Here is an 11513-nt window from a genome sequence, read left to right as displayed (position 1 = left end):
CTTTTTTCTGTGGACATCAGGAGGTTTGTCTTGCACCATGTATATGTCTTTTTCCATGCACTTACTTATGCAAGACGAAGTAGATTATTTCAGTGACACTGCAATAAATGATTTTTCCGCATTACACAGCTTTAAAACTAGTCTGGCGACCTTGACAACACCAGAGTTTTTCTCGGTAACACAGAACAGTAATATTTCCTTCACCACTTCGTAGCTACTCTAATAACTGAACTTTTGACTTGGTCCCTTGTTCAGAATGCTTACCCCGCCTATGTCGCAAGTCAGACCGTGCTGGCTAAAGAGTCGTGGGAGGTGAGCTTGGTCCTGGAAAGTCAAGGAAAGTGGGGCAAAAAGCTACGTGAAGGGGAGAAACGGTTGCGTTTACGAACGACGGCTTTAGGTCCAGAGGCACGCATAGTGGAGAAACGGGTTGATGTGTGGAACGCTAAAAGTTCAATGCACGCTTTCATCGCGGGAGAGCGACACGCACAGTCAGGGTGTCTGCATTCACAGAAGGAAAACCCTCTAACTGCCAAATTTGGGAACCTGGGAGGAGAAATGGCATTTCAGCACTCCTCTCTGCGAAGCGCAGACCAAGCTGAGCTCTGGTGACGCCTAATCGTCGGGCGCTAACCGCACAGAAGCAGGAGGAATCAAGCGGTTGAAAATGGTGATTTTGTGCTTATCATGGCAAACGGGACTGGAAGTATCATGCTGAAATGCGTGGTAGTCGGTGACGGGGCCGTAGGGAAAACTTGTCTCTTGATGAGCTATGCCAACGACGCTTTTCCTGAGGAATATGTGCCAACCGTTTTTGATCATTACGCAGGTAAATAAACAAATAATAAACACACATAATACAGTAACTGCTCTGCTTCGAAATATTAATTTAATGTAAATTAAATAAAATGGTATATCAAATGTGCGGACCTGAAGATGTTGTAACACATACAGGATATTTGTTCTTTTTTTCCATGAATAATTACTCAAATGACCCGTTAGTATAACGCTCGCGTCGGGTTATATGTAGGCTAATGTTCTCTCATAAAAACCACCTGTGGGTTTAGACAAGTAGGCTTACTCATCCTAGCTTTAGTCAGCAACTCCTAAAACCGTTAAAAAAATCGTCTCCGATAATTTTCTCTTTTTTCATATTACACCTTTGAAATAATGCGCTTGATTTACAGTGAGTGTGACGGTTGGAGGCAAACAATACCTGCTTGGACTTTATGACACTGCGGGTCAGGTAGGGTCAAACCTCTGTTCTCTTTTCATGGTGTGGTTATCGCGTGTTTCTTTCTTTCTTAACACGAGAAACGCATGTGTCCATGATAATATAGGACTATACCAGTGCCTCTTAGCAGGGACTGTGTAGTAACACAGAGGCAACAGTAACGGATAGAATGTGCAGACTCTTTGATGTTGTTTGGAAGTGCTATAATCTATTGTTGGCTGATCCTGTGTAGATTTTGAAGGACCTCAACAACTCAGATCGACACTCAGCTATCAAGACAATGTAATATTTCCGCTGTGCGTGTGTGCTTGTGTGTGTGTGCATGTGTGTGTTTGTATGGATATTTTGCCTTCCAAACTCTGAAGGTGGTCTGGCTCACAGAAACAAGCTTTTTCTAAAGGGTCTGTGGGTTCAAGCAGGAGGTGTAGGAAAAGCACGTTTGTGTAGATTATGAAAGAGGACAGCAGATGTGTGGAGGGAAAGTGAGGGGTTAAAGATAGGTCTGAGGCAGGTACGAGACCTGCTTCCTTTCCCCTGGGTATTGCACAGTAGTGTATCTGACATACATCCTGGCCCAGGATTTTGAAAAAAAAACAAAAAAACGTGGAGGAACGTGCCAGATGTGGAGTCATGAAGGGCCAAGGAGACGGATTTAGTTTCAGGGGAGTTCTGACACACACACACACACACTCGCTCTCTCTCTCTCTCTCTCTCTCTCTCCCTCTGTACAGCTGGTATCAGTTAAAATTACTGAAACTACACAGGCCTGTGATTGATCAGTTGATCAGAGCTTTTCATTTAGCAGAAATGGGGGGGGGGGGGGGGGGGGGGGGTACGGAGAATAGAGAAAGGGTCTAAGATGAAGACGAAAAGTGAAACTAACGCAGACATATGTAAGAGGAACAAAGGGAGGCTCTCTTTCTCTCTCTCTCTCTCTTAAGTTTTAACTTTTAATCCCTTTCTTAGTCCTACAACGGGGAAATTTGACTTCTGCATTTTAACCCACCCAGAGAGAGCAGTGAACATACACACACTGAGAGCAGTGAGCAGTAGACACACTCACATACACACACACGGAGCAACCACAGCCGTATCAGTTGGGGGTTAGGCGCCTTCCTCAACGGCACTTCAGCCGTCCACATTGAGGGAGGGGGGGAAAGCGCTGTTCATTTGCCCCACCCACATTTTTTCCTGCCGGTCCAGGGGATCGAACAGGGAACCTTTGAGTCCCAAGCCCGCCTCACTAACCTTTAGGCTGCCCTGTTTTTTCCTGAGTAAACACCAACAAAAACTCATCGCGGCGTACTCTGGCTTTTGGGCTGGGATGGCACATGTGGTACATACAGACAGGGAGAGATGGTTGATGGGAGATCAAGGCTTAGTGCTCTGTTTAGAATTGAGAGCGTGAGACGAATCATCAGCTCTGGGAAGACTGTCAGTCCTCCCCCTGACCCTCTCTGAACTTCTCTTTCCGCTGAGTCACGTTGCTCCCCCCCCCGCTAACTCATAAGACTAAACACATCACACACAAGACCTTTGGCCTTTAAGGAACAACACTCACAAGTGAATGGCTCAGTGACGAAAAGTCTTAGCCCCATGAGACAGTTCAAATCGGGTACGGAACGCTGACCGGTTTTCGTAACCATACCGTCGCCGCTGTTCTTTTGGGTTGTTTTGAAATGACCTAGTTGTGCTCATTTCAGTTTTGTCTTGGTTATAAAGCAGATGAAACACAAAGCCATTGAAAATACACGTCCTGACTATGACGTTTTCCAGCATCGCTTGGCACTGTCAAGTCAAATATGTTATTGTGTGTGTGTGTGTGTGTGTTTCCTCTCTCCTAACTCAGTCTCTGGGTATGAACCTCTCTCTGTCACCCCGGGCAGTGTATCTAGCCCAGGTGATGGATGTGCTCTGTCTTCATCTGCGCTACATCATATTTCCCCCCCCCCAGCCAAATGATTAAAAACCTCAGAGTGAGACACACACACACACACACACACACAGGAAACACAGTCTGCATCGGAGACCAATCCTCTAACAACTGCAGCAGACCTTAGAGCACACAGAGGCTAATTAAGCCAAAAGATACAGAGGAAAAAATAGCAAACTACAGGTTTGTGTTTAGAGGCAAGCATTATGTTTATTCGGATTTCTGCATAGCTTATAAAAGAAAGAAGAAAAATAGGTCTTTCATCTTTAGTTCTTTGATGCTCTTTGGCTGGGAGCAGGGCATCTCTTAGCTTATGGAGGTGCCTCTTGGTTGTGTGAACCAACAGGATGTGGATCTGATTGGTTCAGACACGTTGAGTGCTTAGGGAACTTTCTGGATGTGTGAGCTTAGACATGTCAGTAATGGAGACAAGTTTTCACGGACCTCAACTTCATATCATACACCATCTCTCTCTCTCTGTCTCTCTCTCTCTCTCATTCTTTCTGTCTGTCTTTCTTTTTTCTCTCTCTATGCTCATCTCCTTCTCTTGATCTCTCAGAGTCTGTCTGTCTTCCCTTTTTTGTCATTCTCTCTCTGTCTCCCTCTCTTCCTCTCTGCCCCCTGATGCCGCCCCCCCCCCCCTCCTAATTCAGAGACACCAGTGTGAGTTCCACGAGTTTTGCACTGGAGACTAAAGTGTGTGATGCTTTGTTTCTCTTATAAATCACTAGCTTCCACTCTCTTCCTCTCTCTTTTCGGAGGCGCTGTTTTAGTGTGGCGCAGGGTTTTTCAGGAGATCCTCTCCACTCTCAGCCTCAGAGAGAGCGAGAGAGAGAGAGAGAAACTGTCAGTTCCAGATGTGAATCACAGCTGCTGTGTGCATACCGTTTTAAAGCCAAGACACTCCCATTTTGGACCTGACTGTCTGTTGGCTTCGATTCAGTAACTGCAGTGACTCTCGCAAGACACGCACACACCAAAACTTCACAGAGTGATCTGTCTACCCTGCTCTCTCTCTCTCTCTCTCTCCCTCTCTCTCACTCTCCCTTTCTCACTCTCTCTCTATCCCTTTCTCTCTCTCTCTCTCTCTCTCTCAGTGAATGTAGCTTGTGTCAGAAAAGGTGGAGTATAGAGTGATTAGTGATTTTTGAGTAACATACTGCTTAAAGACATACTGATTAGGTCACAGTGAGGTCTGGAAAAATAGCAATTAGAAAATTTCAAATTCAAGTTCCAATATTGCAGACTTAACAGAAGAAAAAAAAAAGGCAGGTCTCTCCTGTTTAAACTGGTTTATCCTTCCCCACCGTTTAATTTCATGCTGTGTTTGAGAGGAAGGAAGGCCTCTTGACGTGAACGTGAACTAAATCAGGCTCAAACACACACCCTTTCCCACACACCTGCGTACACACACATCCCGCTGTTTCCCAAAAAAAAAAAAAAAGGGTCAGATGGGACAACACGAACACGCCCTTCCTCAGTTCCACAGTGGTGGAGAAGTTGACTGCTTTTAAAGTGTGTTCAGCTGGGTCACAGCGCCAGTGATCGGTAGGGATGTTTTCACATACACAGTCGGAATGCAATCCAAAGTATAGCGGGTGGAGAAGGCCAAGCTGGGGCCCTCTGCAGAGGAGCTGTGAGTGGGTTTAGGATAGGTAGGGTAAGCTACGTTACTGCCTCTCTCAGCGCTCAGTGAGTCTCAATTAGTCCTCAGCAGCTAAATAAACATAGCTATGAATTATTCTCTTTGGATAACAGCATAGGAATCTCTCTCTCTCTCACACACACACTCTCTCTCTCTCTCTTTTTTTCTCTCTACCTCTCCCTCTCTCTCACACACACACACTCTCTCTCTCTCTTTTTCTCTCTACCTCTCCCTCTCTCTCTCTACCTCTCCCTCTCTCTCACACACACACACACACTCTCTCTCTCTTTTTCTCTCTACCTCTCCCTCTCTCTCTCTACCTCTCCCTCTCTCTCACACACACACACTCTCTCTCTCTTTTTCTCTCTACCTCTCCCTCTCTACCTCTCTCTCTCTCTCACTCTTCTTTTTCTCTCCTCTCCAAAGTGACTATCTCCTCTCCACCCCTTTCTCTTCTTCTAACTATCTCTAGAACGCTTGATCTCATCCTTCTCTGTACTCTTTTAACAGCACTGCAGGCAAACATATCTCTCTTATTTTCACCCAGTCTCTCACTCATACACACTTACATAAGAGAAGAGGCACAGGAGAGAAACACTTGATGGCAAATTGACCTATTTACTGATCCTCCGCAAACAGCAGATTCACAGGAGTATTCACAAGTGTACACAACAGCCGGAAAACTGAGAAAGAAAGACAGTCTGATGGAGAGAGAGACACGTAGAACGAAGACTAAGGAAGTTTACAGTCTGATACACATACACACACACACACACACACACACACACACACTCAGAGCCAGCCCTAAATGACGGCGAATTAGGTGCACACACAGGCACATACGTATTGCTGTGAATGCAGAGTTGAGTGGTTTGGTAGATGAATGTTTCATAGGAACAGCAGTATTAAACACACTCTGTCTCTCTTTCTGGTTCTTTTCTCATCTCTGTGTCTGTGGGAATCTCAGAGAAGCATGGAAGCATGTAGGAACGTCACAGATGGGAATATGATCTGAAGGATTGGTTGGGGGGGGGGGGTGGAGTGGAGGGGTGAGGAGGGGAGGGGAAGAGAGAGAGGAGACGTTTGTTGTGTTTGTGTGTGTGTGTGTGTGTTTGGGGCAAAACAGAAATCGATCCCCAAGTGACAGCAGAGAGTGTGCGGGAGGGGTACTTTACACTACCCCAGAAATCCGAGTCAGAGATTTGATTTTAAATGGGAATTGGAAATATCTGTGTGTGTGTGTGTGTGTGTTTGTGTGTGTGTTTATGATATAAAGAGCAGGGAATAAAAAAACAATACCGTCTTGTATGCGTACAATGGGCAGGACTGTGACTTTCTGCATACTGAAGTAGTTGTTTATACTGAATAAGGCTCTGTTGTGCTGTTGGTTGTGTGCAGTCACTGGTATCAGTTGATAGGAGAGGTCTATGGTAATGAGGACTCCATCATCAGGAGAGAGGCATTGTGGGAAGAGTGTTTCCAGGTTCACTGCATCAAACTGCTGCCTCTGTTTGTTCCAATCCATTTCCTCAGCTCTTACAAGACCAGCACACATATGCGCGCACACACACGCACACACACACACACACACACACGTACGCACACACACACACACACACGCATGCACCCACCCTGCCACTCACTCACAATCTCCCCGGAAATATCCTACACTTCATTATTAACGAGATCTCGATCGTTGCTAGTGGTAACTCACGTCTGGGTGCTTTTAAAGGAAAGAAATGCAGGTTTAATAACCTAGTTGATTTGAATGCTAAGCATCAGCAGCGTGCCACTATGTGTGTATCCGAACTTTATTATCAACAAGTACCCCAGCAGAGGATTTAAATGGAGACGCGCGGTCGCGGTATAAATATGCAAATGTGTATTTTGTGCAGAGGATGTGATATGGACGGATTATGTGTCCGTATTTCAGATTGGCCAAGGCCAGCTGGAAATAAAACGCCTGCCTCCAGACTGTTTTAAGAGGGCAAAGGATAGGTGGGGTGGAACAGGGTGAGGTGGGGGGGGGGGGGGGAGTAGAGGAGGGGGAAGCTGTATTTATAACATTGCTTCCCTACAGAGATAACACAAGCAGACACACACAAACATCCACAAATGTGCACACACACACACGCACCCCCAAATGCACCTGCTCAACTCTGTTTTGACTATAATAAAATAAACACCGTTTTGTTTTAGCGCCTGTTTTAGAGTAACATGAGGACAAATCACCAGATGGACAAACCAGACAAATATATATATATATATATATATATATATATTTTAAATCCCCAAATTATTTCAAAACCTACATTTAAAAAAAAAAAAAAAAAGCTACAGTAAGAATTATGCCTCACCAATGATTCATGATTCAGTGTGAACATATAGTCAAGATTAAAACAATGTGTCACCATACTGTATATAAGCTCACATTTATAGATGCTGGATAAAGATAGCTTCTTTCTGATGCTTTCTGACTTTGTGCGTGCAGCTCCTCAGGAAGAGGTGAAAGGTTGGAATGAGATGGTTACGGTTTAAATGCCCAGGACAGAAAAAGGATGGCACAGTTCAAACATCTGCCCTTTTAAGCTGTATTTCACCTGCGGAAAAAAAAATGTGAGGGTCCTCTTTGCCCCAGTTAGGAATTTGGGATTTTATTTTATTTTTTTTATTTTTTTTTTTTACGTTGACTGTCCGGTGCATTCGTTTTGGAGAGAGATGATTCAGATGGAAAAGATCTGACATTTAAAAGTAAAAAGACTATCTCAGACACTACTAACCCATCTGTCCACGCTTCAGAGGCTCTCGTCTCCGGCCCTGACGAGAGTCCGTCGCTAATGAAACGTTTGTTCTTCGACGCATAGCCGGGGGCACGCGCTGTTACGATTTAGACACGCTCGTCGTTTGAAATTGGAGCCACGGCCGACGAAGCGTACACATCTTTCTACACTCGCACACACACACACACACAGACACACATACACGCACACACACACAGGCACACACACACACAGGCACACACACACACATAAACACACACACACATAAACACACACACACATACACACACAGACAAAATCTAAGCTCCCAAAAATATCAGTCACGTGTCCAGTGCAAATCCGGGCTTACGTGTTGTAGTGTCTCTGATCTCTGATTGGCAGGGAGGGCTCCCTGTTGAGTACAGGCTATTTGGAGGGTGCAGGGAGAAGTAGAGGGACGTGGGGGTGAATTAAACATTTAGACTCATGGTCCTAAGTCTTGATCCAAATCAATGGAGTCTTTGCCTGGTTGTCAGAGCCAATGTAAACCCAGACCCCTGTTTGCATAGACCAAGGCCGTTAATGAATCAAATCTTAAAACGATTTTGGGAGCGTTGCTTTTCTCAAAGCGAGCGGAACAAGCAGGATTTTGGCTCTAAATTTTCCACATAAAGCATTCTGTTTCCCACACTAAGTGTCGCAAAGATATATTTCCTCATTATTTATATAACACTATTCTACCGTTTTATTAGCTTAGCCATTTGTTTGGCAGTGGGGTTGAGGGGGGTTCAAAGCAAGACCATTCAGCCTTTTCATATACAATACTCAGAACCTTTTGATAAACAGTAAGTCATTTGTGTTCGCTTTGCATTCAGTTCCAAAATTATATTTGCTGGTGAAGAAATTCACCTTTCCCTGTTGAGTGAGATGATGTTGATTGTGCGCTTCACCTTTTAAAGGAGGACTACGACCGCCTTCGCCCTCTCTCCTACCCTATGACCGACGTCTTCCTCATTTGTTTCTCCGTGGTGAATCCGGCCAGCTTCCAGAACGTGCGGGAGGAGTGGGTCCCAGAACTCCAGGAATACGCACCCAATGTTCCATATCTGCTTATCGGTACTCAGGTATGCAGCTCGGACACACACACACATACTAACACACGCACGCACGCACGCACACACACACACAGGGGAGTGCACTCTTCATTCGCTGAGGTTCACTCGTGGTGGAGTGTTTTCTGTAGAGTTCCAACTGGCACCCACCCACACTGAGATCCGTGGTCCCATTCAAACCCAGGCCAGACATTCTCTAAAACCGCAGCACCGTAGATCAGGGTGTGATCTGTCATTCATTCATTAATTTGTGTTTTTTGTCCCTTTCAAAGGGACAAAAAACACGCGACAGGCTCACGTTGTGTTGCCACTGCTATATATTTACGCCATGCATGGTTCCTCTTGTGCTGGGAGAGTACCTACCCTGAAGTAGGAGCTAAAAAAGCCCCTCAAAACGGAGTTCTAAGAACTATGGTCCTTCTCAGTTCCTGCGGTGCGAACACGCGAAAAAGGGGGGTACTTCCTCCAGCAGTTCTAATAACTATGGAAAAGTCCCTCTGGTGCGAAAGTGCTTATAGTGAAAGGACTATGGGGTCATATGCAGTAGGCAATGTGTTATTTTTTAACAGGGGGATGACCCAATGGTAACTGACGCTACTCCATAGGGTATATAGGGGGGTGGCAGGTTAACAATGGGATGCATTTTGGTCATTTTGCGAACAAGGGGGATGGCCCAATGGCCCATTTAGAGCCCAACATCACTGTTTAAAGTCTAGGTCTGGTCCTAGGTCTGTTTTTGCTCTTCATAATGCTATTAATTAGAATAACGTGGACAAAATGAAAGCTGATCGTAGGTCAGCGCCCTGAGATACCGAGCCAGGTACTCTCAGAACGTGCTTGCTGTCCTAGGACCAGTTTTTATTCTCTTAAACGGAATTAAAAACATTTACGTGAACTGAGGGGAGCCGATCCTTGGTCAGCACTCCTACTCCGAGACGCTTGATCCTTATGAACCTAGACATGCTGATGATACTTATGTTTTTCCCATAATCTGTTTAGCGAGTGCCTTGTTTTAGTGATAATTGATTGTCCTCTGTGAGTGGCCTCACATTGAATTAGAATGGACGGACTCGATCGATCCCCTCTCTTCTCCTGTGTGTTGGTAAAATCCCAATGCTTTTTCAACTCGCTCGAGCGGTGCGCGCGCTCCGGCCGCCAAACGTATTCAGACCTCGGTATTATTGACCGACGGGGTCGGAGCGAGAGGTGTAGGTTGACGGCTGGTGTGTACATTAAAAGTGCGCGTGCGGAGGGGGGGGGGGTCGCAGACCCGCCTGCGTTTGTCATCGGCCTGTGTCTTGTCAGGCGTGCGTTTAGAGCTGTATCCGGTCTTCCCCGTCTTAATCCGAATCCGTGAAGGGAATACTGATGGTGAGGTGATCGATAGTGCAGGGCGGATGGAGTCGCAGGAATCTGAAAAAGGAAACTGTCTCTCAAAGCTTCTGCCCTTTTTTTTTTTTTTTTTTTACTCACAACCGCTGGTGTCACCCGCGCGGGATCAGTCACCGCTGAACGTATAGATACAGCGCTAAAAGAAAATTACGTTTTTAAAGCATCTGGCGTCGTTTACGGTTTCGCTTAACGGCTATGTATACACTGAATTATGTTTCTGTATGTGCCTATACAGGACTGAAGGCACAAAAGGAGAGTCACAGAGTCGACCGGCTGCAGCTAATCAGCATGTTATGCGTGAATGCAAGCGTACATGTGCTAGAGGGAGATTGAGAAGAAAAAAAAAGAGGGAGAGAAAAAGAGACAGAGAGAGAAACTGATTAGGGGAAGTATTTCTATAAAGCACTTACAGAAAGCCGACCGAAGATCAAACTGCATACGGGGGAATTTTAATTGGAAACAGGGGGTACACGAGGAAGACAGAGACCCTCCCAGTCAACTGTAATGGAGCTTTTTTTGGGTGAAAGGGGAACGCATGCAGACGACTGCCGGCATCTGGCCTTGTGTCAGATTTCCTGGAGCCTTCTGCTCCAAAAACAAACTCCGTCGGCTGGAATCTCGTCCACCGTTCTCAAATAAAGACGCAGAGAGTTCACGGGCACACACGGAGAGCTTCCAACTTCCAACCACTTATCCCTTTGTTTCCACTCAGACACAAACCAGGGAAAGTTTGGCTTCATTCTAGGGCTGTGTGCGGACATCTGAGACCTAGCGGGGTTTTTTTTTTTCTTCTTCTTCTTTTCCAAAAGTAACCACCACCACCCCACCTCTCTTTTTTTCAGATCGACTTAAGAGATGACCCAAAGACCATTGCCAAGCTGAATGACGTGAAGGAGAAGCCTATCGTCACGGAGCAGGGGCAGAAGCTGGCGAAGGAGGTGTGGCATCTAAGTAGACTTCAGTCAAATTCAAATTTCAGACAAAAAAAAAGAAAAAAAAAAGAAAGAAAGAAAAGAACACATGTGCCCAGACGTATCTGAAAGAAACTAGCTCAATTACTCGTAATGGTTGCTTTTCTTTTCACGACTCTTTAAAGTCTCAGCAGTAAACTGATGTGTCTAAAATGATATAAAAAAAAAAACAAACTCCACCCATATAAGAATGACTGATGAGAGTGTGGTATTGCTTTACAGATCGGAGCCTGCTGTTACGTGGAATGCTCTGCGCTGACGCAGAAAGGCCTAAAGACTGTGTTTGACGAGGCCATCATCGCCATTTTGGCTCCAAAGAAAGGAGCGCTGAAGAGACGTCTGGGGCCGCGCTGCATCAACTGTTGCCTGATCACGTGAAGGAAGGTAGCCGGTAACAAGAGCATGGCAGCGGTGACCGGCGGAACGAGAGTTAAATAACAGTATACCAGGAGAAACAACAACAACAA

The 11513-nt window shown here is 45.6% G+C and overlaps 1 protein-coding gene across 1 annotated transcript; it reads left to right on the top strand.

Moving 5' to 3' along the window:
- Positions 1–687: 687 nt before the first annotated feature.
- Positions 688–11471, top strand: rhoq (ras homolog family member Q). The gene is made up of 5 exons (XM_030773370.1): positions 688–829; positions 1188–1246; positions 8531–8695; positions 10918–11013; positions 11269–11471. The coding sequence occupies exons 1-5, from the start codon at positions 688–690 to the stop codon at positions 11422–11424; spliced, it is 618 nt and encodes a 205-aa protein (XP_030629230.1). The 3' UTR covers positions 11425–11471.
- Positions 11472–11513: the final 42 nt, after the last annotated feature.

Source organism: Chanos chanos, chromosome 5 (genome assembly GCF_902362185.1).
Source record: "Chanos chanos chromosome 5, fChaCha1.1, whole genome shotgun sequence".
Taxonomy (NCBI): domain Eukaryota; kingdom Metazoa; phylum Chordata; class Actinopteri; order Gonorynchiformes; family Chanidae; genus Chanos; species Chanos chanos.
This window is presented reverse-complemented; position numbering and strand designations above follow the sequence as displayed.